At 51.1% G+C, this 27,959-nt stretch overlaps 11 protein-coding genes across 11 annotated transcripts; 6 read left to right on the top strand and 5 right to left on the bottom strand.

The window, feature by feature from the left end:
- Nucleotides 1-1,321: 1,321 nt before the first annotated feature.
- On the bottom strand, nt 1,322-2,846 carry L3040_004645 (uncharacterized protein; the record flags this gene model as incomplete). Its single annotated transcript, XM_007287967.1, has 2 exons — nt 1,322-1,576; nt 1,668-2,846. 2 exons carry the CDS (start codon nt 2,844-2,846, stop codon nt 1,322-1,324), a joined length of 1,434 nt encoding a protein of 477 aa, XP_007288029.1.
- A 510-nt stretch (nt 2,847-3,356) lies between these two features.
- Nucleotides 3,357-4,037, top strand: L3040_004644 (uncharacterized protein; the record flags this gene model as incomplete). The annotated part of the gene is made up of 3 exons (XM_007287966.1): nt 3,357-3,391; nt 3,515-3,719; nt 3,834-4,037. The coding sequence occupies 3 exons, from the start codon at nt 3,357-3,359 to the stop codon at nt 4,035-4,037; spliced, it is 444 nt and encodes a 147-aa protein (XP_007288028.1).
- A 158-nt stretch (nt 4,038-4,195) lies between these two features.
- L3040_004643 (uncharacterized protein) lies at nt 4,196-4,883 on the bottom strand (the record flags this gene model as incomplete). The annotated part of the gene is made up of 2 exons (XM_066156272.1): nt 4,196-4,431; nt 4,478-4,883. The coding sequence occupies 2 exons, from the start codon at nt 4,881-4,883 to the stop codon at nt 4,196-4,198; spliced, it is 642 nt and encodes a 213-aa protein (XP_066011693.1).
- Nucleotides 4,884-5,355: 472 nt separating this feature from the next.
- L3040_004642 (uncharacterized protein) lies at nt 5,356-7,065 on the top strand (the record flags this gene model as incomplete). The annotated part of the gene is made up of 1 exon (XM_007287964.2): nt 5,356-7,065. The coding sequence occupies one exon, from the start codon at nt 5,356-5,358 to the stop codon at nt 7,063-7,065; it is 1,710 nt and encodes a 569-aa protein (XP_007288026.2).
- A 496-nt stretch (nt 7,066-7,561) lies between these two features.
- L3040_004641 (mitochondrial 54S ribosomal protein mL54) lies at nt 7,562-8,551 on the bottom strand (the record flags this gene model as incomplete). The annotated part of the gene is made up of 2 exons (XM_007287963.2): nt 7,562-7,815; nt 7,993-8,551. 2 exons carry the CDS (start codon nt 8,549-8,551, stop codon nt 7,562-7,564), a joined length of 813 nt encoding a protein of 270 aa, XP_007288025.2.
- A 437-nt stretch (nt 8,552-8,988) lies between these two features.
- On the bottom strand, nt 8,989-9,405 carry L3040_004640 (uncharacterized protein; the record flags this gene model as incomplete). Its single annotated transcript, XM_007287962.1, has 2 exons — nt 8,989-9,071; nt 9,177-9,405. The coding sequence occupies 2 exons, from the start codon at nt 9,403-9,405 to the stop codon at nt 8,989-8,991; spliced, it is 312 nt and encodes a 103-aa protein (XP_007288024.1).
- A 421-nt stretch (nt 9,406-9,826) lies between these two features.
- Nucleotides 9,827-11,687, top strand: L3040_004639 (uncharacterized protein; the record flags this gene model as incomplete). The annotated part of the gene is made up of 7 exons (XM_066156271.1): nt 9,827-9,874; nt 9,926-10,150; nt 10,202-10,366; nt 10,413-11,176; nt 11,228-11,490; nt 11,542-11,589; nt 11,635-11,687. The coding sequence occupies 7 exons, from the start codon at nt 9,827-9,829 to the stop codon at nt 11,685-11,687; spliced, it is 1,566 nt and encodes a 521-aa protein (XP_066011692.1).
- Nucleotides 11,688-13,418: 1,731 nt separating this feature from the next.
- On the bottom strand, nt 13,419-14,721 carry L3040_004638 (uncharacterized protein; the record flags this gene model as incomplete). Its single annotated transcript, XM_007287960.1, has 2 exons — nt 13,419-14,542; nt 14,607-14,721. The coding sequence occupies 2 exons, from the start codon at nt 14,719-14,721 to the stop codon at nt 13,419-13,421; spliced, it is 1,239 nt and encodes a 412-aa protein (XP_007288022.1).
- A 1,919-nt stretch (nt 14,722-16,640) lies between these two features.
- On the top strand, nt 16,641-22,012 carry L3040_004637 (uncharacterized protein; the record flags this gene model as incomplete). The annotated part of the gene is made up of 4 exons (XM_066156270.1): nt 16,641-19,104; nt 19,195-20,141; nt 20,954-21,341; nt 21,402-22,012. The coding sequence occupies 4 exons, from the start codon at nt 16,641-16,643 to the stop codon at nt 22,010-22,012; spliced, it is 4,410 nt and encodes a 1,469-aa protein (XP_066011691.1).
- A 504-nt stretch (nt 22,013-22,516) lies between these two features.
- Nucleotides 22,517-24,346, top strand: L3040_004636 (uncharacterized protein; the record flags this gene model as incomplete). The annotated part of the gene is made up of 2 exons (XM_066156268.1): nt 22,517-22,754; nt 22,803-24,346. 2 exons carry the CDS (start codon nt 22,517-22,519, stop codon nt 24,344-24,346), a joined length of 1,782 nt encoding a protein of 593 aa, XP_066011690.1.
- Nucleotides 24,347-24,695: 349 nt separating this feature from the next.
- On the top strand, nt 24,696-26,142 carry L3040_004635 (uncharacterized protein; the record flags this gene model as incomplete). Its single annotated transcript, XM_066156267.1, has 5 exons — nt 24,696-24,809; nt 24,871-24,925; nt 25,017-25,156; nt 25,222-25,904; nt 25,983-26,142. The coding sequence occupies 5 exons, from the start codon at nt 24,696-24,698 to the stop codon at nt 26,140-26,142; spliced, it is 1,152 nt and encodes a 383-aa protein (XP_066011689.1).
- Between the last annotated feature and the right edge of the window lie 1,817 nt (nt 26,143-27,959).

Genomic DNA, 27,959 nt, shown 5'->3' with positions numbered 1-27,959 from the left:
CTACTTCGCCACACAATGCGACACGCAACAGTTTCGTGCTCCAGCGAAAAAAAAAAAAAAAAAAAAAAAAAAAAAAAAAAAAAAGGTACGAGAAGTAAAAGAGTATCAAAAAACACTGAACGTCCCGCTCGCTGCTCGTCTGTCTATCCTATCTTTATTTACCCACCCCCGCTTCTTGCGCTCTGGAAATTGTAAAAGGGAGTGACAGGTCCCAATCCTCATATTGAGCGAAGTATACTTACTACATTACCAGGTCCGGAATCCCTCTGCTGCGAATATTTTTTTATTCTTGTTTTGGTGCATCAGTGCAGTCCTCACCCTCCTGCTTTCCTTTCCTTTCCTTTCCTTTCCTTTCCTTCCCCAGTGAACAAAGGGCCAAGGCTGCCAAATTTCCCACTGCTACTCCTGGCATCGCGTCTATCTGAACGCCGTATGCCAGATAACACATGGAGTTAACTGGTGGCTACCTACATATTAACCACCATCATATTCGCTATATATAACCTAATGACCCAAGTCTTGCAAGCAGGAACCTTGTAACATCGCGTCGATATAAGCTTCCAGCTGGGTTTCGCTTCTCTTTTTTCGTTCCGTCTTTTTTACGTATAGATGTTCAGTCGGAGTATAGAAGCTTGTTTTGACGTGTATGTATATCACTGGCCCCTGTCGTATTATAAGATGTAGTATAATACAATATGATATGACATGATATAGGAGTATAGCGCAGGGTTCGTATGCGAGGACCGGGTTCCGGACGGCTTCACGTTTTCCCGTTTGGAAAAGAAGAAGGGAAAAGAAGCAAGATGCAAAATGCAAATGCCAAATGCCAAATGCCAAATGCCAAATGCCAAATGCCAAATGCCAAATGCAAAATGCAAAATGCAAAATGCAAAATGCAAAATGCAAAATGCAAAATGCAAAATGCAAAATGCAAAATGCAAAATGCAAAATGCAAAATGCAAACTAAAAAACTTGGAAAATCCAGATGGGATTTATATAAATACATATATACCTCGCGTTACTAGTACAGCAAGAGATGGCGGTATCAAGCGGTGAAACAATTCATAACAGCAATGCCGACTAAAGAATCTCAAGGAGCCAATAACGGTGAACGAGATATTTGTGAAATGCATGTGAGATTTGATTCGGCCTTTAGGTCACTTAGGATCTTATTTCGTATCATTTTCTCTCATTTACCCCCTTCTCTTATCAATAAAGAAGGCGAGGTGGATACAAGACGCGATCATTCATGTGCGGGAGAAAACACGGCACTGAATGACATATAGCTCTTTTTTTAAGAGCAGGACTTGCTTGCAATGCATCAGTAATAGCTACCACTCCTTGCATAATCTCCTCTCGTGCCCGGAAATGCTCCAACAGGTTCCTGCCTGGCGCTTTCATCCTCAGAACTCCTGTCGCTGTCATAGTCGTCTACGCGGTCAGGCGGCGCTCTCATGTTCTCCAGGATGGATGTATCGAGGACGGGTGGTATCCAGGGTTTCAGGCTGTGGATCTCGCGACCAGAGGGCATGGAGGCTAGGAGCGGGCCTGTGGGCGGGATGGGCTGGGTGTTGATCTGTCACGTGATTCATCAGCACCATTATCAGTTCAACCTAAAAGAAGAGAGACGTCAAGGGAAAAGGTGTGCAAATGGAAGAGAGAGTTACGGTGTCGTTCATCTTGATCCACTTCCCTTCCAACATCTCCAACACCCGTCCCTCCTCTGCCCGTCCAGCGTCGGCACCCCACAGCCCTTCTTTCTCAACCCTCCGATCCTCCCTCTTCTCCTCCCACCCCTTCTTCATTCGCCCAAACCCCAGTCGCCCTTTGCCTTCATCCTTTGGCGCAATTCCCAGCTCATTCATACCCGCTTTGAGCCAGGCAATCGCCTCTCCGGTTTTCCCGCCAATATCAGCATCGATGCCGAAAAACCTACACGCTTTCGCCCGAGCTGTCCGCTTGAGATCTTCCACGTACTTTAGTAGATCCGCATCGATCTTTCCACGGCCTGTATTAGCACTTGTATTCAGCAAAGATAATGCCCTGGCAGCGTGTTCGGAAGCTGCTAGACACATGCGCGCAAAGAGATGGACTCTTAATTTTGGAATATCAGGCGCGCGAATCATCCATTCTTTGTCATTCTGATTCCTGTTCTGCGCTACGATCGCGGGGTACGTATCGTCTTTCAACACTGCCATGAGGGTGGCTTCGGCTAAGGCGAGAGAGCCGAGCGCAGTCATTGTTGATTCTGCGATATCCACGCAGGGAGGAGCCGAGGAGATTTGGTCGGAGCGTTTGGGGATATATTCGTGTATTGAAGCTGCCTCGAGCAGATTCTTAGTGGCGGATGTGATGGCGAGGGTGCGCTGTTCGAGTGTTGGGGAGGCGGTTGCTGAGGAGTAGAGGGGGTGGAGCGCTGCTCGAGATAAGAGCGTGTAGGTATATCCTAGTGTTTGGAGAACGAAGTATATCTCGTATTCTAGCGATGTGATTTTCACTCTTGCGCTTTGTTTTCCCGGGACTGCATTCTCCGACAGGGTGGGTCGCCATTCTAGAGCTGGTGTTGACTTAAGGACAACGTCTAGCTCTTCACCGTCTACTAATTGGCTTCCGAGGCCGTTGTCGATGGCTAGTAAGTATGGAATGTAGTTACTCAGAGCCAAAAGAACGGATGATAGATGTGGCGTTTGGTCCGATGGGGAAAGTCGCTTGTGTTTCTTGAGCGTGTCTCTCAACACTCCTCGGTGGGTGCTTGCTGCGAGTGGAAGTGAGGGATGAGAGATGCTATCGAAGTAAGCTGAAAACGAGAAGGATGATGTTGTCGGGAGGATAAACGGGAAAGGCATTCTGCTTTTATCAACACGTAGACCCGCTTCGCGGGGTGAGGCTGGACTGCGGGCTGCACACTAATATCGTTTGTTATACTTGAAGTCGTCGATTGTGTGAGAGGCTTGAGATACAGATTATTGCAGTACGGAACGAACAAGCAGTGATCCAAATGGCTTGTTCGTATGATCGTCTAGGTTTTGAGTATATATATATATACCTATACATCCCAAGAACTGTTGTCGAAACAAGTCGCTGGGACTGAAGTCGAGTTCATGCAAGGCTGATAAGTACTTACTTGCTAGTGCTAGTTAAATGGGCGAATCTAGCGGCACTTGGGGTTGGACTATCAATAATGTCAGCCTCGAGCAGCTAATACGTCACCTCACTTCGCCGTCGGAATACCTACCATCAGAATTTAATTTAATGGTTCGAACATTCAACTCTTTCACTCTATGATCAAAGTGTATCTGCTCAGGACGTGAATCCAAAGAAACTTTGAAATACTCAACAACTACATCACCATCATCATGCCAGCCTCCCAAGATCAGTCCAGCCTCAACCAGTAAGTCAACTCGCGCCCATTGTCTTTCACAAATATGGAAACCTACATCGCTCACATCATGCCCTCCCCTTTCAAGATATATATAGGTATATATATAAAGGCCGTATACTAATGCACAGACAGAGCCCCAGGGGCAGGCACAACCTACGGACCCTCCGACAGCAAAGATTTCTCAACTGCAACCCCCTCAATGTCCGTCGGTATGGCCACTGCAGCCGGCCATGGTGACCACCCCAAGGACAATGCAGACGACAGCAACGCCCGTCTCCCCGGCTCCAAGGTGGGCCCTCAGCAAGAAGATCTGGACGGAGAGCAAATGCGGGCGCCTGTAAGAACAATCGGGCAGCAGCATATCCCCCCTCGCCGTGTCTCATGAGTATTCAGCTGTTGAGACTACTCCCGAGAAAACCAGGTACAAAAATTTGCTAACCTAATGATCCAGGGAGAAGGAGAGGTGATGCATGCACAGTTCAACAAGAAGAATGCTGGGTGGGGAGAGGAGGGCAGCTATACCAGTAATTTGGACAGACAAAAAGCTGAGCAAGCGGGCAAGAGGGAGGAAATCAAGGAGGCGAGGAGAAATGGGGAGAGTATTGATGGTGGTGCTGGGAATAGAGTCGCGAATGAGGGGCTGAATAGCGTATAAGAAATGTAACAGTTATAGTGGTATGGAAAACGTCAAATTGAACTAGAAAGACAATGTTGCTAAGAAAAAAAAACACTTGGTTACAGGGTATTTCCAGATATTGTTCACATACCATTGAGCCAGAGCCGTTCAACGCCATCCAATGCACAATTGACAGCTTAAAACTCCATGTCCTCCATCTCCTCGTCACCCAAAGAACTCAATGCCGATGATTGTCGCCGTGAGGACACCAGGGAAGTTGCTTGTGCCGAGTTCTTCAATCGCTCTGCCCAGTCTTTTATGCTCGTAACATCGCCGCCTTCGACCTTGACGGCTCGGGGTTCTGTAGGCTTGCCCAGAAGGGTGCCGTTGTATCTAGAGTCCTCGTCTGCCGCAGAATGCTTTTTCTTCAACGCTGCACTCAATCAGTAAAGTGAGATATTTCGTACGGCGCAACAAACCCATCAGGTAATCCTCTCTCGCCCCTTCGGCTCCCTCAAGTGCAACCCTCTTAATATCATGATTGCGCGGTCCCTTTGCCCACTGAATAAAAGCATCCACACCTCTCGTATCCTCAATGCCCTCCCACAGCTGGTCTTCCAAGCATTTCTCCGGACCGAGAGCACCGCAGTCCTGCATTGCCATTCGCACATCCTGGATTGAGATCTCCAAAGCGAGTTCAGGCTCGTCTTGATTCACCGCGGCGTGTCCGACAGTGGTTTGCGCCAGCAGAATAAAGTATCGCGCCGCAAGGTCTGTGAGAGTATCGAGGACTGAGGGGCGGGTCGAGTGGTAGCCTGCTGCGCGCAGGATGTGGAGGACGACTGGGCGCAGGAGGGAGTGGTGGAGGGATTGGGGGGTTGACATTTTGCTGGGTTGAGATGTCGCGGCTCAGGTTCGATGGATTGTGGATATTGAAGTCTTCATGGCCACATGAGAGCGGGTTTGGAGCTGTAGATACTGGTGGGTAGAAAAGCCTGGTGATTGAATTTGAGGAGCTGCCGGGGCTCACCTTGGTGATGACCTGTCTACGGAGGTCAATCGACTTCAGTGCTTAAATACTTTTGGTTACTCGTGTCCTCCCGAAAGTTACTTCAGCCGCGTCTCCCCACAATCCTTTCTCAACTTTATTACCACAACCACAACCACGGCCCCAAGATATCTGGAGAATACGCGCTGCCTGCTTCATTTCAACGGCATAACCTGCTGGAAACTCACGAGTGCCATCGATAATCCTGTTCCGCGGCACCCCTGCGCTTCCCCGAGCGACAGACTAAAAAGCTACCGCATAGCACAGAACGCACCGTCACCGTCTGCGTACAACCTGAACACCGGCAAGATGGCCGAGCCGCCAAAGAAAAATCCGCCCACGAAGCTGAAGATCAGGATAGGCCCCAAGCCTCCAGCCGCCACGACACCATCGCAAAGCTCCCAGAGCAGCCCCCCCTTACAAGACTACCTCAACCAAAGTGGCACTCTAAGCATCCCATCGCTGAGCACACCTCCCTCGGTTGCGCCATCTAAGAAACCTTCCTTGAAATTAAAGACAAAGGTAATCACACCAGGAACCGCTCATCAAGATGTCAAGCCCAAGAAGAGTAAAGCAGGCCGGCCGGCCAAACCCAGCGCGAAGCTCATCGATAACAAGAAGCGTGGCCGAGACGACGAGTCCCACAGCGAAGCAGAGGCGACTATCAAAGTTCAGCCTCCAAAGAAAAAACAAACCATCATCTTCAAAGCGCCGGGCGGCCCCAAGACTCCAGTCCCGGCTACACCTACCGCTATCACTCCTGTGATGATCAAGGCGAAGGTGAAGGGCAAACCACCAAAGAGAATCCCGGGAGAGGGATACGACTCGGAAGCCAGCGATCGTGAAATCGACCCTGTCATCGAAGAGGAGTTCATCTTGCGAATGGTACCTGGAGATGACTGCGATTATCTACGAGATTGTATTGCAAAGAAATTGATCGGTGGTAACAGATTAAGCAATGGTGCTGACGTCTCGATGAAGTTCTACCAGGAACATGGCCGTCGAGCTTCAGTCACGATTCGAGGCCGGGTTTACGCTGCCACAATGGTCGATCTCCCCTGCATTATCGAAGGCATGAAGAGTTGGGACAAGCGCGGCTGGTGGAAAAGCGCGGATATCTGCCAGATGCTATGGGTATTCGCTCAGGTAAACTCTGAAGCAGAAGCCAAAACCATCCCACTACCTGAGATCATCGACGAAAACACCTTCCAATATCCTCACGGCCTTACTGCCCCCATGCACAATGTACGCAAGCGACGCTTCCGAAAACGCATGCACAAAGTCGAGATTGAGAAAGTCGAGGCGGAAGTAGAGAGATTGATGGAGGCAGACAGCAAGGCCGTGCGCACCAAATACACGATCATTGACCCAGGACGAGAAAGCAGACGCCAAAGCGAGGCCTTCAGTCGTGATGGCAGCAACACACCGTTCAGACATGGAACGCAGCAGCAGTACTCCGAGAACGAGGAGGACGGAGAAGAAGACGCTGAGGGCGAGGAAGATGATGGATACTTCATCAACAACGATCAAAACGAAGCTAATGTCAAGCTGGAGGACTACGACCCTATCGACGATGCGCTTCTCGAGGCTGACCTGGAGGCTGCTATGGAAGCTGATTTTGGGGATTTCGGGGATGCTGTGGATACTGGTGATGCTGCTGATGCTGCCGGGACGCCTGTGGCCGAGACTCCTTCTGTAATGACCCCGTCTATGTCTGTTAATATGCCACCCGAGGAGGAACAAGAGGAAGCCGACAGCGGTGATGATTCCGTGGAGGACGACGACGATGAGAGTAGCGAGATTGACGCCGAGGAGCGTAACAGGCTGAACCAGATCCAGGGAATGAAGGAGGATATCGCGGAGATGGAGAGAGAGCTGGTGGCCCAGGAGGCGAAGCTTGTCGCGACGTCTAATCTGATCCTAAAGAAGAGAATCGAGGATCAGATCCGGAAGCTGAAGACCGAGTTGCAGTTGAAGAAGTCCAGTATTGGGGAGGGCGAGGGGGAAGATAATGAATGAAATGAGGTGGGCGTGGTGTATCATTGATCGAGGCGTCTACATTATTGGTGGCGAATATCTGGATGGAGGCTTTACATCGGGGAGTTCGGCTGGAATGGCTTTACAGATTCTTGCGTGGTATCGCTGCCATTATTTTAGGTTGAGAAACTTCTGGTCGGTAAACGAGCCCAAAGGATGATTAATGAGATAAAGACTGCTTGATTCGTGTGATATCTTGCTTCTGTGCTTTTCCGAGGCGCCCTTTGCTCTCGCGTGATATAATGTACAGTCATACACTCATTCGTGTCTTCAATGTCCCATAGACTTCCTGTACAGAGCAGTTCCCGTCACAAGACAGTCCGCTCTCTCTGCTTCTTACAAGCTCCCATCCACATCCATATCCACTTCAACCAGTCATTCCTCCCCCAATACTTTCACCACCAACAAGCCCCCAATTCCTCACCCCATCCCCGACACCTCATTCCTTCTCCACACTGAACTTCCCAACTCACATAGATTACATGCCCCTCAGGAAATTTGCCTCCTTGATTTTCTTCCTCCTCTCCCTCCTCATCGCGCCCCGCAGCTCCTGTCTCTTCCCTTCCGCAACCAGCGCTCCCTCTACGGTACCCTCCTCGTTCGCAGGCAGGTCGATACTCTGCTGCGTGAGCGGGACACGAACCTCTGGCTCCGCTTGCCCCGAGGCGCGACGCAGCGCCTCGAGCTTGCGGGCGCGCTTTGCAGCTTTGCGGCGGAGCTTCGCGGATTTGGCTATACGTCGGAAAGGGGATCGTTAGCATAGTTTAATGTATGTGATGAAGGCGTTAGGCTATGGAACGAAAATGACTGTAGAGGTCTAGATAAGGCCATAGAATAGGGCACCCATCCAGTGCAAATTCTTTACCTCCACGCCCTTAAGCATACAGCCATGGAAAATCAAAAACTCACAAAATTCATCACCGTCCCCCTCCTCTCCCTCCCCTTCGCCCACCCGCTTCTCAAGCACGCTCCACAACCATTCCGGGTAGTCCTCCTCCGGCAGCGCGACTGGGTCTTGCCGGTCCTTAATGAAATTCAGGCCTTTGAGGGTAGTACCGGCTGGACACGAAGATATCGGGATCACGACTTTTGATTTTGCAGGTGGTTTTGATGCTGTGCCGAGGGAGACGGGGTTGGGTGCTGGTGTGAGGGGCGTGCTGAAGGGTTGCGCGGCGCTGGTTGAGGTTGCTGGTGGTGGTGAGGGCGAGGCGCTGGAGAGGAGGGTGGAGGAGAGGGAGAATTGCCTGAGGAGGAGGATGGGCGATGAGAGGGAGCGGAAAGAGGAGGCTCCTCGGTGGAGGCAGCGGGTGCAGATCATTATACTGCTTTTGTAGTTTGAGACGGGATGTTGGGAGGCTGTCTTGTCTTCCAGTCTGGAAGAATCTTGGAGAGTGCTGGAGCTCGAGATTATTTTGGGGAGAACGGCGGATTGATTTTCCGGACTATCTGAAAGTCGCGAACCGGCCATAGGACTGGACAGAAGCTCCATTCCATGTTGCTTACGCTTTCTTATCTTATTTGTCTGATAGAGCAGGATTATGGCTGTTTCTTCCGAGCAAAAAAAAAGAGCATAGTTCTTTATTTGGATCTGCAAATGCTGCAGGTGGGATGTGGAAGCTCCTCCGCTTCATTCCGCCTGGCCAATACTACGGAGGCAAGCCATGTACATAGTCAATGGAGACTCTGCGATAGATATCCCGAGCAAGATGAGCAGTACGATTGGTTGTACAGAGTTGTAGCATATACAATTGCAGTGAATGAAGATCCTTTGCTCTCCAATACCTGCTTTCTGGCAGCTCTTGATGCGCCAGATTTCCCACGCCTCACTGCAGCCACAGCGGAACTGTCTGCTCCCAGCATTTTCGCAGCGCAATAAAGCATGCCTCTTTCATGTCATACCCCAGCCTATTCGTTCTTTGGCACGTAGTTTTGTTGTTGAAACAGGTATCCCTTAATCTTCGACTCCTTCAACAGCTCAAAGTATCGTTCTGTGCATCAATCAATCAGCTCCTGATCCTCCAAGCACATCTAAAATCCCCCCAATTGAGCTCTGTACATGCTCTAATGGAATGATTTATGCAGCCCAAGCTTACCTCTCAGCGCACCGCACTTTTCCAAATGGTTGACCCCCTCTTTGTAATAGCACTTCCCCAACTCCTCCCTGACAAGTCTCGCCATCATGCTCCTCACCCATTGCTCCCGAATGATAGCATCTTGTGCTTGTTTCAACCGAGGCGTATCATCGTAGTCGACACCGTCAAAGGTTGGGGGAACAGTCGGCTTCTTGGCCAGGAAAGCGGCAGACTCAGGGGTCGGGGCCATTGTGTTGTGCTCGGAAAGACTGGATCGTGTAGGGATTGATAAGGTGGTTAGGAGGAGTGGTGGTTCGGTTGGGAGCCTCCGGGCACAATCGACTGTTCTCAGAGCCTCTGGAAGTTGTCGCTGCTTGTTAGATCACGTGCGCATGCAGGGGCCTAGATCATCAAGCTAAGCTTTAAGTAGACTACTGCCTACGGCGAACGACTTTTTCCGCCCTAGCTCGGCGATCCTTTTTTTTTTTTTTTTTTTTTTTTTTTTTTTTGATAAGAACTTCGACTGCCGCGCACCTTTTTCTCATCCCTCATCCGCTCACCATCCTCCAACCACCTCCTCACCCACACAACTCTCGATATCTACTTCGAGTATCCATCACACATACCTCCTCTCACTCCCTCTCAACTACATACATACACACTCAATCATAATGGCGAAGACAAAGCAAAGCAAGACTGCTAGCAAGCCTAAGTCGGAGGTCAAACCATCCTCAGCTGTTAAAAATGCGTCAGTCACTAAGTCTTCCCAGACCCCCAATGTCAAGGCCAAGCAGGTCGCAAAGGAGACCGCTACCAAGGTTAGCAGCAGCAAGAAGACCAAGAAGCCGGTTGTCAAGGCCGCAACACCCTCTTCCGACAGCGAGTCTTCTGAATCATCCGAGTCCGAGTCCGAGGCTGAGGCTGAGGCCAAACCAGTCGTCGCAAAGACCAACGGAAAGGCGAACGGCAAGGCCAATGGAGCTTCAAAGAAAGAGGTAGATTCCTCTGATTCTTCTGACTCCGAGGCCGACATTAACTCCCCCAAGTCTGCCGCCGATTCCGACAGTGAAAGCAGTGACGACTCTAGCTCTGATTCCGACAGCGAAGAGGAGTCTAAGCCAGTCGCTGCTGTGAAGGAGGTCGCCCAGAAGGTGGTCACCAACGGAAAGGCTGTTGTTAATGGTGCTGCCAAAGCTGTGGCCAAGGCTACTGTAAGTCGATCGCACATCACACATTTCAATTGCTAACTCTTTTCAGGAGTCTTCTGATTCTGAGGACGACTCTGACGACTCCGACGATTCTTCCGATTCCGATGCCAAGACCAAGGATACCAAGATCAAGGGCATTAAGACCAAGGATGCTGCGAAGGCCAAGGGCTCCGACTCTGGCTCCGACTCTGGCTCTGACTCCGGCTCTGACTCCGGCTCCGACTCTGGCTCCGACTCTGGCTCTGATTCGGGGTCTGACTCTGACTCTGGTTCAGACTCGAGCGACTCCGAGAGCGAGGAGGAGGCCGCCCCATCTAAGAAGCGCAAGGCTGACGACGAGGTTGCTGCCCCTGCCAAGAAGACAAAGACCGAGACTGCTGAGGACACCGGATCCAAGAACTTGTTCGTCGGTAACTTGAGCTGGAACGTTGACGATGAGTGGCTCATGCGTGAATTCGAGGAGTTCGGAGAGATCTCTGGCGCCCGTGTCATCAGCGACCGTGAGAGCGGCCGATCCAAGGGTTTCGGATACGTCGAGTTCACCAGCTCTGCTTCTGCCGCCGCTGCCCTTAAGGCCAAGAAAGGTTCCTTGATTGATGGTCGTGAGGCCAACGTCGACTTCTCTACTCCCCGCTCGGATGCCCCTCCCAAGGACCGTGCCCAAGGTCGCGCTGCTGCCTTCGGTGACAGCACCAACCCTCCTTCTGACACTCTCTTCTTGGGTAACTTGTCCTTTGATGCTGATGAGAACACTGTTGGTGAGGCCTTCGGCGAGCACGGAACTGTCGTCAATGTTAGACTCCCAACTGACCAGTAAGCACCTCTCTCCCCATCTCTGCTCTTCAATATTTAACAACCACACAGGGAGACTGGCAACCCCAAGGGTTTCGGATACGTTACCTTTAGCTCCATCGACGATGCCAAGACGGCTTTCGAGGCCATGACCGGTGCCGAGATCGCTGGACGCCCAGTCAGACTCGACTACGCTACGCCGAAGCCAGACCGCTCTGAGGGTGGTGGCCGTGGAGGCGGACGCGGTGGACGTGGTGGACGTGGTGGTTTCGAGCGTGGAGGACGCGGAGGTGGCCGTGGACGCGGTGGCTTCGGTGACCGTGGCGGACGTGGAGGTAAGCAGCACTAACACTCATATTCTATCTACTCATACTAACAAATGGTAGGTGGACGTGGTGCTTCTACCAACAGAGGTGGCTTCGGCGACTTCAAGGGTAAGAAGCAGACATTCTAAATCCGCTCCATCTGAGAGAGGACAGCATGCACATCAGCACTGCCGCACAATTCTTCTCTGAAGAATCGCGCCGACTAGTGGGGTTTCCGTTGGCTTTGTGGGTTGTGGGCTCTTTCGACTATACTCCTTTATAGGAGCTGTGGGCTTTGAGATCATACTTGTGGGCTTGACCTTGACCGTTGACATTTACCGTTCCAGTGGGCTTTGGCTTTAACTGTTGGCTTGTGGCTGTCCCTATCCGTTGCTTTTTGATACATACACTTGTGGGGCGTTTGGGGGTTGCACCTATTTGTCCGTCGATCTTTGGGCTCTTTTACTTGCTGAGTTCGATTCTTCCTATCTATAGGGAGCATCGTCTTCACTGTGGGTTTGGCTACTTGAGGATCCTCGCGCTCGTCTGGATGGAAGGAAGGATGGGAAAAAAGTTCACTTCGGTTTTCGGTGCGAATGTTCCCTGAGCACTTTGCGCGAAATTGTAACATACTGGTGAGTAACACCCTGCTTGCACTAGCTTGGTTCCCCCCCTCCCTGCAATAATACAAGATCAGTCAACAATTTTATATCTCTTGCTGCTGTGATTTCCCACCTTTCTAGGGATGTATTTACTCCCATTTCAAATTCGATGCGGCTATCCGAACTTTCTCTTGCAATCTCGCGAAGGCTGATATCCGCTCATGTGATACTTAATTCTTGCCGTACATCGAGAACATTATCATCAGTCTCATCGCCTTGATTTTACGCTAGCAGCAGGACATCTCTCGCGGCGGGTCGTGTATTTGCAACGAATAACATGAAGTACCTATCCACCTACAGATTACGATCCAGCTCTTCCAGCTAGCAAGCTGAATATATCCATCCAACTCCTCCCATACTCGCATGAATTATAGCATATCATCATTTCATCATCAAACCCAACTTCACTCACCCTCACCCACCCATCGTACCTAACCCCGCCATTCAACGAATACTATCAAAAAACCCCATCCAAGAGCCAGAATAACAAACCGAAACTCCAACTTAACCGATATCTTCTGTCTGCAACGGTAGAATTTCCATACTCACTTACCCCATCCTCTACCTATCCTCGGCCGTCTCTGATCCTCAATGCTCGACAACCGATAATGATGTTTCCCATCATAACTACTACTCGCCCTCTCAAGCCTACCTGTGTGTCACCCATGTTCTGTGTATATATTTGCGCCGTACTCCAGACGGAATACTACAGCATCGATGTTAGCGTTTGGACCTACTCGTATGTATGTATATATATAAACCTCACATCAACCTACCTGGATATACTCCTTTTCCTTGAACGTTCGAAAGAGCGTTTTCATTTCGAATACTTCCATTGCGTTTAAGCCAAGTAACATGTATCCCTGTTTATCAAGCTACCTACCTACCTACACTTACCTACCTACCGACGAATGCAAAAGTGAGCATGCAGCGGCGAACAGATAGATAATTCAATGAGTCTATCCATCCAAGCCCATCCAGGTAGCAGGGAACACTCCCAAACAGGTATGCTATTATTGAAACTATGCCGGTAAAGCCTAACGCTTGTCCATTATTCGTAAATATAACAAGATAAATAAACAAGTAAATAGTCCTTTACTCCGCTTCGTATATCCATAATGCGTTTCTCCGTTAATAATGCGTCCCCCCGTTCGTCGTCCAAATTGACGATCATGTGTAGATGTGATTCAGTATAGCGCGATCTGCCTTGCTCGGACGAGCATAAAGCATATATCGTGTCTCCCACCGGGCAGGGTTGCAATGCAATAGGGCGCGTGCGTCGAGCATACCCAAAACTCATGTAACGACACCTTTAGCAGCGCCACCAATACTCCATTTGAACCTCCTTAAGCCCCCAGTGCTTCTCACCGCTTCTCTCCCGCAGTTCCCACCTCCACCGGTCAAATCACCCCCATTCAACCCACTCATAACTTCTCCCCTTCCCACCTCTCGTCCGATGACATAGCCAGCGCCAAAGCCAACCACACTAATCAGTACCAGCACACCCGCGGATACCACCCACGTCAGCATCGTCGGAGAAATCAATTTCTCCTCCTCCAGGGCTTGTGTCTTCTTCTTCTTCAGCGCTCTACTCTTCTCCCCGCTCGGCTTCGCAGCCGCCGCTTTCCGCTTCCCTTTCTCAATAGCTTCCTGGCTTGATATCGATGGGCTGCTGCGGGCGCGGGTAGAGGGCGTAAGAGGGCGGGACGTATTCGCCGCCGCTCCTGGGAGCGGCGGACCGAGAAGCTCGGATTCGGGAACGAAGCGTAAGCCCATAGGCTCATGGCTCATCATGGGGCTCCCGCTCTGGCTGCGTTTCGGAAGGCCACGGGCGGCTGCGGCACCGATAGAAAGCAGGGTGTTGAGGGAAGCGCGGAGAGCGGCATCGTGGTCAACGGGCGTGTTAAAGAAAGAGTGCTGGCGTGATGGGCGCGACGGGTACGCTGGTCTCGCGTTTGAGTGAGGGGGGAAGTAAGACCCTGGGACCCGGGGTCGTTGGCCTGCAGCAGATGGCGGGTGCGAGAATGCGTTTGGTTGGGGTGTAAAAGGTCCAGCAACTGTTCTGTGTCCCAACGCCGTGGCATTCTCATCGTTCGAGTCCGAGTTCGAGTCCGAGTCCGAGTCCGCGTGCAACTCGAGTCTTGCCTCGAACTCGCGGTGCGAATTTGTGGGGAGAATGTGCTCGTTGGAGGAGGTCATGACGCGGTCCTCCTCGCTCTCGCTCTCTTCGTACTCTTCTTGGCTGCTGGTGCTTGTTTGTCTGGCTTCGAGGCGAGTGTAGGATAGGGCGCCTGGGTGGGCACGACGTCGGCGACGGACATTGGGATCTTGTTGTACGCGCAGTCCTGTGGTTACAATTTCGTCGTTGACGGAGGAGAGAGAGGAGGAGGAAGGCTGGGAAATAATATCGATCCATGATTCTACGAATGGGTGAGCTACTTCGTATTTGGACTCGTTGGGGAGAGGATGTTCGTATGTTCGTACCATCGTTCCGCAAGCGTGCGGGGACTCCTAATGGTTGTAGCATGGCTTCTGTAGATCTTGGAGATCTGCTGCTCTGGGGAACGTCGTGGTGGCGGGTGGGTCGAGAGAGAGGCATGTTGTTTTGAGGGGAGGGCATATCGTGTGGAGAGAAGTTGAAAGGGGAGGTTGAGGGGAGGGGAGAAATGAATGTGGGGAGGGGGAGGGGGCAGGCGGTGAGATCCGAAAGGGAGGGCGATGGCTAGATACCAAAAGAAGTGAATTCTGCCTTCCTGTGGTTTTATTTTATTTTATTTTCTTTCCCTTTTCTTTCCCTCCCTTTACTCTCCTGCCAAGTCAAAGTATTCGTATATGCATGTGGATGGATATATATATGTGGATGTATCTATATCTGCCAAGCGACTACCGGCAGTGCAGACTAGACCGCTTCTCTCTTTGTTGTTGTCGTTGGCTGTCGTACCTAGGTCCTCATGTATCAGTCAGATGTCGATCAATCTCCACATTCTCCAGGGTTTGTTATCAGTCGGGGACAAGGTAGACCCGAGAGATCCGGAAGCAAACTCAGCATCGATTGCCGCCAACTCAATATGTACCGAGATCCGAGTTCGAAAGATGATATGGTAATGTAATAATATAATATAATATAACATAATATGATAACATGATAATGTAATAATAAAATATAATACCATATTATACAATACAATGTAACCACATATCATTATACTCCGTAATATTGCTCAGCCTCAACCTCAACCTCAACCTCAAACTCAACCTCAGCCCAGCACCCGTGACTTGGTGCTCGGGCCTGAGAACCCAGGCTTGGTTGCAGATCTTCAATAAGCTTATGTTGAAGTCCGCAAGTATCACAACTTTTACAGATATAAGTCTCCGGCTTCGACAAGATAAAGACGATTAGTGAGCATGCTGTTTGTTCATCCTAGCTATCTATAACCGATGTTTCTCATGATTCCGCGGGAACAAGCCAGGTCGTTATTGACTTGTCCTTCGACGCGGTAGCCGCGCGCGCCTGACGCAGTTCTCTCCCGGCCCTTAGCCTCGTGGCTCTGCATCTCATGTCACGAATCGTCTCCACGGGTGCTCCAGAAAGCTCGAATCCACGGGATGCTGCACTTCACCAGGTCCGATGATTGCGGGCATCCAAAGTTGTGTGGCAAGTCAGGTGGCATACTGTACAGTGTCACGTGGGAACCAGCTGACCCTTAGGATGAACTCCGTGCTACCCACAGGCATGAAGCTGCGGCTACAGATGTGTCCTCAAGGCCTGCTGCTGGCATCAATGCCAAAACTCCCGCCAAGGCATCCGACATTCTCACATTTGGTTTGAGCTCTGTAGCGCAAAACCAACAAGGAATCGTTGTCTGTCTGATGACTTGCAACCTCGAAGACCCGAGTGGCATGGCATGAACTCGACAAGTTCTGTTCACGGACTTCTCCAATCCTCGCTTCCGCCCTTCTCAAATCAGGGGGTATCCCGCTTAGCGAATCTGCCCAAACAACCTCCTACCAAAGCGCATCCGCTTTTGAAACGTCAACAACACGCGATGGAAATATGGATCCTGAAATACCTCGGACGACAATCTCCTCGCCAATCGCATACATGCAGAGGAGTACATGCTTTTCCTTTCTCATTCTCTGACGTCGAGTAAGGTAGAGCTGTAGAGTCAAATGCTTATTTCGAGCCTGGAGAGGTCAGGCTTCCGGATGTGAAGTTGTACTTGCGACGAGTACCCTCCTGTACGAGTCGTGGTGCAAGAACTTCTGGCTACTTCTGCTGACGCTCTCCCATCACGTTCTCTCACCACGTTCATTTCCTCTGTCTTTTCTATTACCTTCGAGTAGACTCAAAGAAGTCGAGAACTAGGGACCGTCTTCGTACTGTCGCATCGAGGATCTCCTAAAAACCTGGTCACCTCAGTTTCTCAACTATTATCTCTTTTTGATATTACAACTCATTTCTTTGCGGTAATCAAGCAACCTAGAAACTCAACGAAGACACCTTCATCAAGTCGACCAATGGCGTCAACTGGCAGCGAGACAGCTGCTACGCAGTCCACTGTCGAACAAACAGATGTTGCCCATGTCAACATTCCCGAAAGCTCTCAAGCAGACGGCGCAGAAGTGAGTGGAGCTCAACCGGCTATCACAGAGCCAGAAATCAATCAGCCGATATCCACTCAACCAGAGCCAAACATACTCGAGCCCACGAGAAACGATCCAACTCATCTCCCGGAGCCAGTCGTCAGCCAATCTGACAAAGCGTCACCCACAAAAACATCTCGTGCAACAAAGCTACCATTTCTCGCGAATATTTTGAAGTCCCCAACCACTTCACTCAAATCGGGGGCCGCCCCAGCAGCTCCTAGCTCAACCTCCGAGATATCTCAAAACCCTCAGGCTATTGATGCAGTCTCCAGTGAACAGAATGGCGCATCCAATGAAGCCATGGAGGGTTCAGAGCCAGCCACTTCAAGGATCCCGCTTCTCGCGGCTTTGCGAAACAGGGGGTCGCCGTTGAAGCGGAACTCCACTCAATCCGATCGCAACGAAACGACCATCCGCGAGCCTATCTCCGATCAAGCTCCCACCTTGCCACAGCTCTCTGCTCACTCGCCACTCAACCAACAGACAGAGATGGCTTCTACGGCCCAGCCAATGCCCAATGAGCCTTCATTCTCAACCGCAACTCCACCAGCATCGGAAGCGGCCGAGTCAACACCAGTCAAGCATCCGTTTCTAGCCAATATCAAGACCAAGAGAAACTCGTTTCAGCAAAGATTCGCTAAGCCAGCCAACGTGGCCCCAGTGGATCCAATTGTTGCTCAAGCTGCTACCATTCCTCCAAGTGCTGCTACTCCTCCACCTCTTATCATACCGACCCGGCCACCAAGAAAAGCTGCGACACCTGAAGCTACCGGGGCGGCGTCCAAGTCAACCAAAGACTCGGTCATCGAATCTCTGAGGGCGAAAAGACAGGCTGCATTCCAGTCAAAGGCTTCTCCGCCACCAGCGTCCAACCCGATTGACACAACTGAGTCAGAGCCAGCAACAACAGAGACAAATGCTACACAGCCTGCGGCTGCTTCACCGGCTCCTCCGACTCTCGTTATCCCGACTAGACCACCCCGAAAGACGAATGCGTCCGGCGCAGCACCCAAAGCTACCAAAGGCTCGCTCATGGGGTCGCTGAAAGCTAAGGGACAAGCTGCATTCCAAACGAAGGCCGCTCCAGCAACAGAGCCAACTGCCGCGCAGCCGGATCCTGCACCATCAAGCACAGAACCTCCGGCCCTTGTTATCCCAACTCGGCCACGCCGACAGCAGAATACATCCGAGCCCGTCAAAGCCCCTGGGTCCTTCATAGGTGGCCTGACAGCCAGGAGAAAGGCTGCTTTCAAGTCAAAATCCACTGAGCCAGCCAATTCCGAGCCGGCAATTGCAGAGTCGGGCCCTGAACCAGCAGCTGTGACTACCGTCCCCCATGCTGCTGCCCCTTCAGCTCTCATCATCCCAACTCGACCGCCTCGCCAGGCCGCAACGCCCGCAACATCAACGCCCTATCGTCTTCCTTTCCTTCCCGCCAAGAGAGCTCGTCAACCCTCGACCCCCGTACCAAATGCTGCAGCTCTGCCCGCCGCCATGCTCGCGCCGGTCACTCTTGTCTACCCACCCCCGTCCACAAACCCCCTCTTCCAACCTCTCCCAACGTACGGACCAACAACACTCAAAAATCGTATCAAATGGCAGCTACTCCAGGCCTTATCCACAATCATGTCCACATTAGGCATCAGTGCCATTGCTGCCGCCTTCATCCTCAGAGCCTTGGTCCGTGCTATCACACGTCGCATCAGACGACAGAAGAAACAGCCTCGGATCTTCGAACGGGAAGAGAAGCGGAGAGCCGAGCTGCGCAGACTCGACGATCTATCTTGGACCAAACGCGAACTCCAGGCCAAGTCCGCGTTCCCCGAGATTGCCAACTCAGTGGACCTCGATTCCCAATCCACCATTGCCGCACACAATGGGTACATACCCACCGAGGGCGGACCGGACAAGTTCATCGTCGACGTCGCATACTACGCCAGACGTGTCGGTCTGAACAGCGAAGAGGTCAGGGTTCAAACGGAAGACGGTCACGTCCTCACACTCTGGCACGTTTACGACCCCCGCGAATATACTCCCATGACGCGAGCCCAGCGCATGATCCGCGGTCCGGAGAGCATTGACGAGATCAGGGCTCCCAGCCGACCTATTCAAGGTGCCAAGGGAGGAGGCGAAAAGCTGAAGCAGAAGTATCCGCTGTTGTTGATCCCCGGTCTTTTGCAGAGCGCCGGTATCTACTGCACGAACGATGAGCACTCGCTTGCGTTCTGGCTGTGCAAGCAAGGCTACGACGTCTGGCTGGGTAACATGAGAAGTGGATTCAAGCCAGAGCATATCGACCTCAAGCGCGGCGACCCGAAGATGTGGAACTGGGACAGTAAGTTTTCCGATCTCTCCCCACTTTTTCACCAACCCCCGCTCGCTTAACACCAAGCGAAGTCAATATTGACACTGACATCCCCTACAGTCCGCCACATGGCGACCCTCGACCTGCCAGCCCTAACTGCACGCGTCCTCTCCGAAACCTCTTGCGAGAAGCTCGGCTTGATCGCCCACTCCCAAGGCACCGCCGCCTCCTTGATCGCGGTCTCCAAGCTCCAGCGCCCATCCCTCGGCGTCCATATCTCCGTCCTCTGCTGCCTTGCCCCAGCCGCCTACGCAGGGCCTGACCTGAACAAGCCGCACTTCAAGATCATGCGCGCCATGTCCCCCTCCCTCGCGCGCAAGACAGTCGGCGTGAAAGCCTTCCTGCCGGGCCTACGCCTCGCCCAGCTGGCACAAGGCCGCGTGCCTCAGAAGTACCTCGGCGGGCCCACGTACCAGATCCAGAAGCAGCTCTTCGGCTGGACGGACGAGCGCTGGGACCGCGGAGTGCGTGACCGCAACTTCATGTTCTCGCCGACGGTCATCTCCGCGACCGCCATGCTGTGGTGGCTGTCGTCCTCCGGCTTCGCGGCCCATGGCTCCATCCTCGCGCCCAAGAGCCAGGTGCAGCGCGAGCTCGAGGAGGATCTGCTGCAGGACTATTTCCGCAACCTGCCCAGCAAGATCAGCGAGGATCTAGCCACGAGCCTGCTGGAGAAACACGTGAATCAACCGACGCAGGTAGAGAGCTGGTTCGATGAGCGGAGTCCCCCCATGGCGTTCTGGGCACCGGGAGAGGACACGTTGTGTGATGGACAGGCTTTGATCAACCGGTTCGAGAGAGGCCGGGAGCCGGATGCGCGCGTGCTGGGTGCGACGGTGCTGGAGGATATGGGTCATTTGGATGTAGTGTGGGCCGTGGATGTCATTGAGAAGGTGGGCACCGGACTGAGGGATACGGTGTGGAAGTCTTTGGGGAAGAAGGAGAGAGATATATTCAGGATGCCTGCTGGGTGTGAGGGTGTAGAGTTATGGGTTGATGACCGAAGGGTCAGTGAGAAGGAGAAGGAGGCGGAGGAGGAGGAGGCGGCTCGTGAGTGAGAGAGAGGAGGAAAGGTTTGTCTTTTTTCTATTGCTGTCTGATTCCCAATTTTTGTTGTTTTTCGTTGTTGTTGTTGTTGTTGTTGCTTTCTCCACACACAGTCAGTCAGCGTTCCCCATTTTCCTCCCCTCCAGCCCGTGTTTAGCAAGTTAAGTTTTGTCGTAGCTCTACTGGGTACTTATAAGTTTTTTTGTTTAGTTTATTTTAGACTTGATATGGTGTAGGTAGCTGGGTACATACAATCTGTAGGGGAATTACTACTAGCATTCCTCCATTTTCATCTCCCTTAAGCCCCCGTGTTTAACAAAGTTGGTTTGTTGTAGCTCTGTCGTATCTCTGCTGGGTACTTATAGGTTTTGTTTATGTTTAGTTTATTTAGACTTGGTGGGGTAGATGTAGCTACTAGCTGGGTGAATTCGTAGGGGCATTGATTATTTTCTAGCAATTTTTTCTTCTTCTCTCTATATGAAACAATATTGCCATTTGTTTACATCGTCATCATCTTCGGGATGGCTTTTATATTGACTAATGTGCTGGCCGCGCGAGTACCTTTTCCAATATATATATATTATAGGCTTCCACCTGACGTTTCAATATCAAGCAGTATACGATATTTCGTCTGGGTTATATTACCTTCGTGCCGAGGGTTTCGCATCCCTCGACTTCTTACGGAGGTACGGAGGTACGGAGGTATACACTCTTCCTTGGTGTCTTCGAAGCAGTTGTGACGCCTGGATTTGCGCTTTTCATCTCCCAGTAGTACACCCGCAAAGAGCAAGGGACGCGCACAGGCATCTGGTTCAGCTTCAATGGCTTTGCCCAGATCTCTGGAGGGCTGTTGGCCTACGGGATATCCACCGGGGTCAAGAAACACGGCGCTACAATTGACAGCTGGGAGATTGTGTTTCTGGTCATCGGCCTGATTACCGTCTTGGTGGGCTGCGTCTTCCTGTACTTCATGCCGGACAATCAGCTGAATGCGAGGTTCTTGACTACGCAGGAGCGATTAATGGCTCTTGAGCGAATCAGGAAGAATCAGCAGGGGGTGGGAAACAAACATTTCAAGATGTACCAGTTAAAAGAAGCGCTGACGGACCCTATGACATGGGCATTCGTATCTTTCGCATTGGTTGCGGACATCCCGAATGGTGAGCTCGCTGATCTAGAATCCTCATGCTCTTACTCCGAACTCGCTAAATAATTCATAGGTGGCATATCAATCTTCTTCTCGCAGCTGATCGTTTCGTTTGGATACACGTCTGACCAATCCCTACTCTATGGAACGCCCGGTGGAGCCGTTGAAGTAGTGTTCCTCATTGTCTGTGGATATCTGGGAGACAAGCTCGGTCGGATAGTCCCAGTGGGAATGTCCGGAATGGTCGTCTCCGTCGTGGGCATGCTCCTGATCGTCTGCCTGCCCCTTTCTCGATCGGGAGGCCGTCTCGCCGGCTATTACCTAACCCAATCCTCGGCCACGGGCTTGGTCGCTCTCCTCTCACTGATCTCGTCCAATGTCGCCGGTTACACCAAGAAGGCGACCGTCGGAGCCCTTTACCTGATCCCGTACTGCATCGGTAACATCATCGGGCCCCGGACCTTCCGACCAAGCGGCGCGCCGCGCTACGTTCCTGCCGAGATCACGATCATCGTTTGCTATGCCGTCTGTGTGCTCGAAATGGCCTATATCCATTGGTACTATGTTCAACACAACAGGGAGAGCGTGGCTGTACGGACACAGCCTGAGTACACACGAGGGGACAAGCAGGAGTTCTTGGACTTGACTGACCGGGAGAATCCAGAGTTCGTGTTTACGCTGTAACTTGACATGATCTCGGTGGCCTTCTGAATTAGTACCAACCATGGAAAGAATAGGTGGAACTCGAATAGGTAATAAAGCAATGCGAAAGTTGTAATGGATGAACCAGATGTACCGCTGAATACAAAACCGAGGCCTGGTGATAAACGGCTCTTCTCTGATATCAAACCAGCACCATTCAAAGGGCATACAAGATATTATCGCATGAGATTTATCTCTATGCCACCTAACTTATATCGATTGTGTGATCAGATATATATAAATATCCGAAGTCAATAGTTTTTTGATGCCAAGTTTCTCTAGACACGCGACGTTGGGATCTGCTGGCGTGGCCCTCGCTAAACTTTTCAACCCGGCGCGTCATCTTCGAAGCCCGAGCTTTGGGTAGACGTGTTTGGCAACATCTCCCTCCGCCACCTCAGCTACTTCACTCTCTTCACATCGCCAACTTCTCCCTTCCCAAGCAATGCGCCGTGGCTTCGACTCAACTGGTATTCATAGGTGACAATGGTCGGACCTTCACCGCACAAACCTCGGCGGAAGGTCAAGAAGACGAGCAATGGTAGCGAGATGTCGATGGCGCCCCTGGCACCCGGCGGACGGCCCGGCGGCACTCGTCCATCCTACCCTCTCGCAGCTTTTCTCTGGCCGGCGCGAAGCTCATTATCACAATGGGAGACTCTGCCGTTGATATTGATGGCTGTGGGCCTCTTCCGGTGGGCTGCGGGTCTCTGGGGATTTTCCGGTATTTGTTCCGAGAGCTCTGAATGAAGCCCATCTAATATTTCTTCAGGATTCCAGAACCCGCCTATGTACGGCGACTATGAAGCTCAGAGGCATTGGATGGAGATAACGACCCAATTGCCAGTATCGCAATGGTACTTCCACGACCTCGAATGGTGGGGATTAGACTACCCGCCCCTGACCGCATACCATAGCTGGCTGTTGGGTAAGGTTGGAGGAGTGATAGACCCCTCGTGGTTCAGCCTCCACGCATCTCGCGGAATCGAGGACCCTGCGTTGAAGATTTTCATGCGCGCTTCGGTTATTGTGTCGGAATACCTGATCTACATACCCGCGGCTGTCATATTCGTCAGGAGGCTTACCAAGCTCAAGGGCATCAATTCATGGAATGCTTCAATTGCACTGACTGCAATTTTGATGCAGCCCGGGACAATCTTAATCGATCACGTACATTTCCAGTACAATACTGTCATGCTTGGATTGGTTTTGGCTAGCATGTCGAGCGTTTTTGCCGGACGATACATGTGGAGCTGTGTATTTTTTGTTCTGGCTCTGGGGTTCAAGCAGATGGCATTATATTACGCGCCAGCTATGTTTGCATATCTCCTGGGAGTCTGTATCTTTCCCAGGATCAATATTTCTCGGTTCCTGGGCATTGCTGTGGTTACGCTGGTATCATTTGCCCTACTCCTACTTCCCCTGGTGTTGGGAGCTTTGTACGATGCTCACAGAGGCATCGATGCTCGACCAGATCTCTTTGGTCGATTTGCTCCATTGCCGATCTTCAGCGAATACTCATACCTTGTCAACTTCAAGGCTTGGTACTATCCGATCATCCAACAACTGGCCCAGATGGTACATCGGATCTTTCCTTTCGCACGTGGTCTGTTCGAGGATAAGGTTGCAAATTTCTGGTGTGCTTTGAACGTCATCATCAAGCTCAAGAAATACCCATCCGAGCAGCTTCAACAAGCATCGTTGCTTCTCACGCTTGCAGCGATCACACCACCATGCTTCGTCATATTTGCCAAGCCAAAGAAGGAGCTTTTGCCACTGGCCCTTTCTACCACCGCGTGGGCTTTCTTCTTGTTCAGCTTTCAAGTACACGAAAAGAGTGTTCTGTTACCGTTAATGCCTATGACTTTCCTACTTGCCGGTAAGCATGGGCTAAGCAAGAGCACACGTGCTTGGGTTGGATTCGCAAACTTGCTTGGAGTTTGGACAATGTTCCCCTTACTCCAACGAGTAGAGCTTAGAATACCATACTACGTCCTTTCGCTGCTTTGGGCGTATCTACTTGGTCTTCCACCGACCTCATTTGCCGTCTACAAGCAAGACGAGCATGCCACATTCGCCGGGTTCGCGACAACCTCGATCCATATGATTTTCTACCTTGTCATGGCCTTGTGGCACGTTGCGGAGGCCATTTTGTTACCACCCACAGGCAAACCAGACTTATGGGTTGTACTCAACGTTGGTGTGGGAGCTTTTGGATTTGGGATATGCTATCTGTGGTGTTTCGTGACTTTGGTCGGAGAGAGTGGACTGTTGATATTCTCGAAGAATGAGGTCAAGAAGGCCAAGTCCCAATAACTGTTTATAGGTCGTTAAATACCCAAATCATGTCTCTTCCGTGAGAAGCCATCCAGCAGAAAATCCTTGTTGCGACTAATTTAGATCACGGGAACCCTGTTTGGCCCTCTTCTGTCCGAGTCTTTGTTCCCGCTGGGCTTTATCACCGCACGGCCAAAGTCGCCCAGACTACTCCTTTGTCTATTGCGCCATCCACTTTTGCTATTTGGGTCCCTCGAGTCTCTTTCATTGTTCCCATGATGCAGTCAGGCAGATAGTTAAGGTGATGTGTGTGCTTTAATGCAGCCACGACTTTCTTCTTCAGTACATGGTAACACAGAAGTAAAGATTCAAATTCACATCATTCGCGATGCTATTCCGTATTTTCACCACTGTCCTTCTTGGCTCAAGTCTCGGAGTTGCGCAGACTATTACCAGCACATCAAGCGCACCGGGCGCCACCCATACGGTCTCTGTCGGCGCAGTATGTTTTCAATCTGATACAATTCGATCGTCAAGGCCACATTGCTGACGCAGAATACCAGGATGGCTTCAATTTCTCTCCTAACGAACTCGTCGCTAAGAAGGGTGATATTATCGGTACATATCTCGCTAATACTCTCTCTCTACTGCCGCCACCTCTTCGCCCAGGCGCAGCAAATCTACACCACAAGCTGACGAGCAAAAACAGAATACCGCTTCTATCCTCAAAACCATTCTGTAGCCCGCGCAGCCTTTGGCAATGAACCATGTATCCCATACGAGCTCACTGGTCCTGGTCGCATTGGATTCTATAGCGGTTTCCGACCTACGGTACTTGTCACAAATAACGTAGGTCTCAGGCCTGCCTACCTTAAACCATCTTTATGCAATACGTACTGAGCTGACCTGCATAGCCACCCATCTTCCGCCTGAAAATAAACGACACTAATCCACTCTTCTTTTACTGCTCCGCGCCAGGGGCCTGCCTCGAAGGTATGATTGGAGTCGTGAATCCTAACGCCACGCACTCGTACGCAAACCAATTTGCTTACAGTCAAAACGCCACCTTGGAATTCAGCCCCGGCGAGTATTTCCCAGTCGAGAGTAAGATCAGCAGGACGACCACTGCGACGGGTGCTACGTCGACACCAACAGCCACCTCGACATCGACAGCCGTCCCAGGAAAATCCCCTTCATCCCGCCTCAGCGGTGGGGCCATCGCAGGCATCGTCATCGGTGCCGTCACAATCGTGCTGTTCGCTTCCGCGCTGCTGTACATGTGCGGCCGGCAGCGCGGTATCGGCGACCTTCTACGCCAGCACAAACAGCCCAAGGAAGACGAGGGCCAAGGACGGGCTTCGTACCAGCCTAACATGGGCGGCCTGTCGGAAGCACAGTACGCCAGCCTGAGGAAGAGTCCCGAGAGTGATAGTTTCTGGGGGGCCGGTGCGGACGCGTACAAGAGTCTGAGTCCGGCTGTGCTTGGTGGAGGGGGCCGTAGCGGGGAGGTGAGGATGGGGGGTTTCCCGCCGGGGTATCAGGGGTATCAAGGGATGGAGAAGAACAGAGTGTACGAGATGGGTGGTTCCGGGGCGAAGTACGTCTCCCTCTTCCTTGCTGGCCAAATTGAGATTTCTGGTGTTGTGTGGTGTGATGAGGCTAATGGTGATGAAAGATGGTATAGCCCGGCGCCGCTGCGACCGAAACGGAGCGTGCGGCATGAACTCCCAGGTGGGAAAGATGGGAACGGGTTGGCGGCTACGGATAGTGATACCTGGGGGCGTGGCAAGGTTGAGACGGAGGACAGTGAGGTCAACGACGCGAACAACTTCTGAAGCCTTCTAAATCGATATATCTAAAAATTCGCCGGAGTTCAGCACACGGAATGGGGCAGATAATGATGCTCCAGGCACTCCCGGCTTCCATGTACGTATTGTTTTTCACTGTTATCAGTACAGACGGGCGTTTTCGTGTGAGGTATAATAATAATTATGTATAACATTCACAACTATCCATTTTCGAATTCCGCATCTTTACTTTATTACCCACTGCTACAAGAAACTGGTCATCTGAGTGCTGCTGCTGTTATTGTTGTATTTATTAACGCCGGGCAAAAATGACACATTGCAACCAAGCAAATGTTATTGCGTCTAATCGGATTTTCTCATGTAATACTGACAGCGCCTGGAAGTTTGATGCTGTATCGTGGAAGATTTTAGTGATCTGGTTACCCTCTGGGTTCTAACTTTTGAGGGGTAAGGGTAAGGGAAATCGTGCAACCAGCCCGGGAAGGTCGTGACAACACATGATGCGATGTTGACAGCAGCCACAAGAAATGGCAGCAAAAGGCAACGTCACCTGTGCTAACTTGCAGCCAAGAGTCTATACTTGAAGACATTTTTAGGGGGGGTTAGTTCAACCCCGTAATCAAGCCTGCAACTTTCCTTCCCTAGGCCAGGTAAAAATCCACAATCCTTTCTTCTTCTTTAGAATCTTCGCAGCTCACGCACGCGTCGACATCTTCCGCCTCCTCCATCGGGCTCTTCCGATCCGCTTTCGAAAGAGCAGCTCATCGAGGATTCATCAGAGAGTGATACCAGGCGAAGCAAAAACATTCAGGAGAGGATTTGCGATACGATACGATACGCGCAAGAAAAAGAAAAAGAAAGAGAAAAATCAGAAGAAGCTTTTGCTCTTTGTAGCTCTTCTGCTCCATATACAGACTCCCTTCTTCTTGCTGTGATATGAGCTCTTATATAGACTCAGACAAATAATCTCTACATCCTGACTACCATAATGAGTATTGAATATTGGATTCCGGAAGACACAATGTTTAGTCTTCCATTTGAGAAGCGTTGTTTATATATACCTCGCTTAGCCGAAGCATCCATGATAAGGAACCGTTGAACGTAAAGAAAAGTGTCCACGCTCCTAACTTTCCACGCCCAAAGCGGATATCTCTAAGGTAGAAAGAGGCCTAGCGATAACAAGGTGAAAGGAGTGAGCAAGCGAGTACGATGCTTGGATTCATCGTTGAAAATAAAGAATTCTCTCTTCTTTACAGCATAAACCAGGAATAGAGCAAACAGTAAACATTGTATTCCCCTCCCCCCCCAGACCTCTCCACATATTCATTCACTCTTTCTTTCTTTACCCGCCGCGAAACAGCTTCGCCCACCATCAGAGCGTATAAACAGTCCAAGTTCTCAGTAGATGAATGCCGTATCGCTCTGCTCTACTCTTTCTATGATCAACATTGCAGATCGTGAAACGTAACGTAACGTACAGGCGGCCGGCCGGGACGACTTGGAGCTGCATCCCTAGAGCAGCAGCAGCAGCAGCACATTTCTGCTATATCTACAAACAGATTAGGGGCCGAAAAAAAAAAAACCATCGCATTCATAGGCTCACTCACGCTTGCCATTTCACCACGAAAAGTGAATACACCCCTCTCCTCCACCAACACGTCTGAGCTTGTCAGCCAAAGCAAAAGCGGACCGAGGAAGATACGGACCGCGAGAAACACCCATTTATAGCCAGCTTTTACCATCTACTCTGCTGCTTGATACATTGGGAAAAGACTCTTGATACCTAGCCATGATCGCTTAGGAGATTCTTGTTAATTTTGTAATCTCTTTCTTTAATCGAACTC

Source organism: Drepanopeziza brunnea (assembly GCF_022702325.1).
Source record: "Drepanopeziza brunnea f. sp. 'multigermtubi' strain 214-2 chromosome Unknown ctg7, whole genome shotgun sequence".
Lineage (NCBI taxonomy): Eukaryota > Fungi > Ascomycota > Leotiomycetes > Helotiales > Drepanopezizaceae > Drepanopeziza > Drepanopeziza brunnea.
The sequence above is the reverse complement of the archived record's forward strand: the minus strand, read 5'-3'. Positions and strand labels throughout refer to the sequence as shown.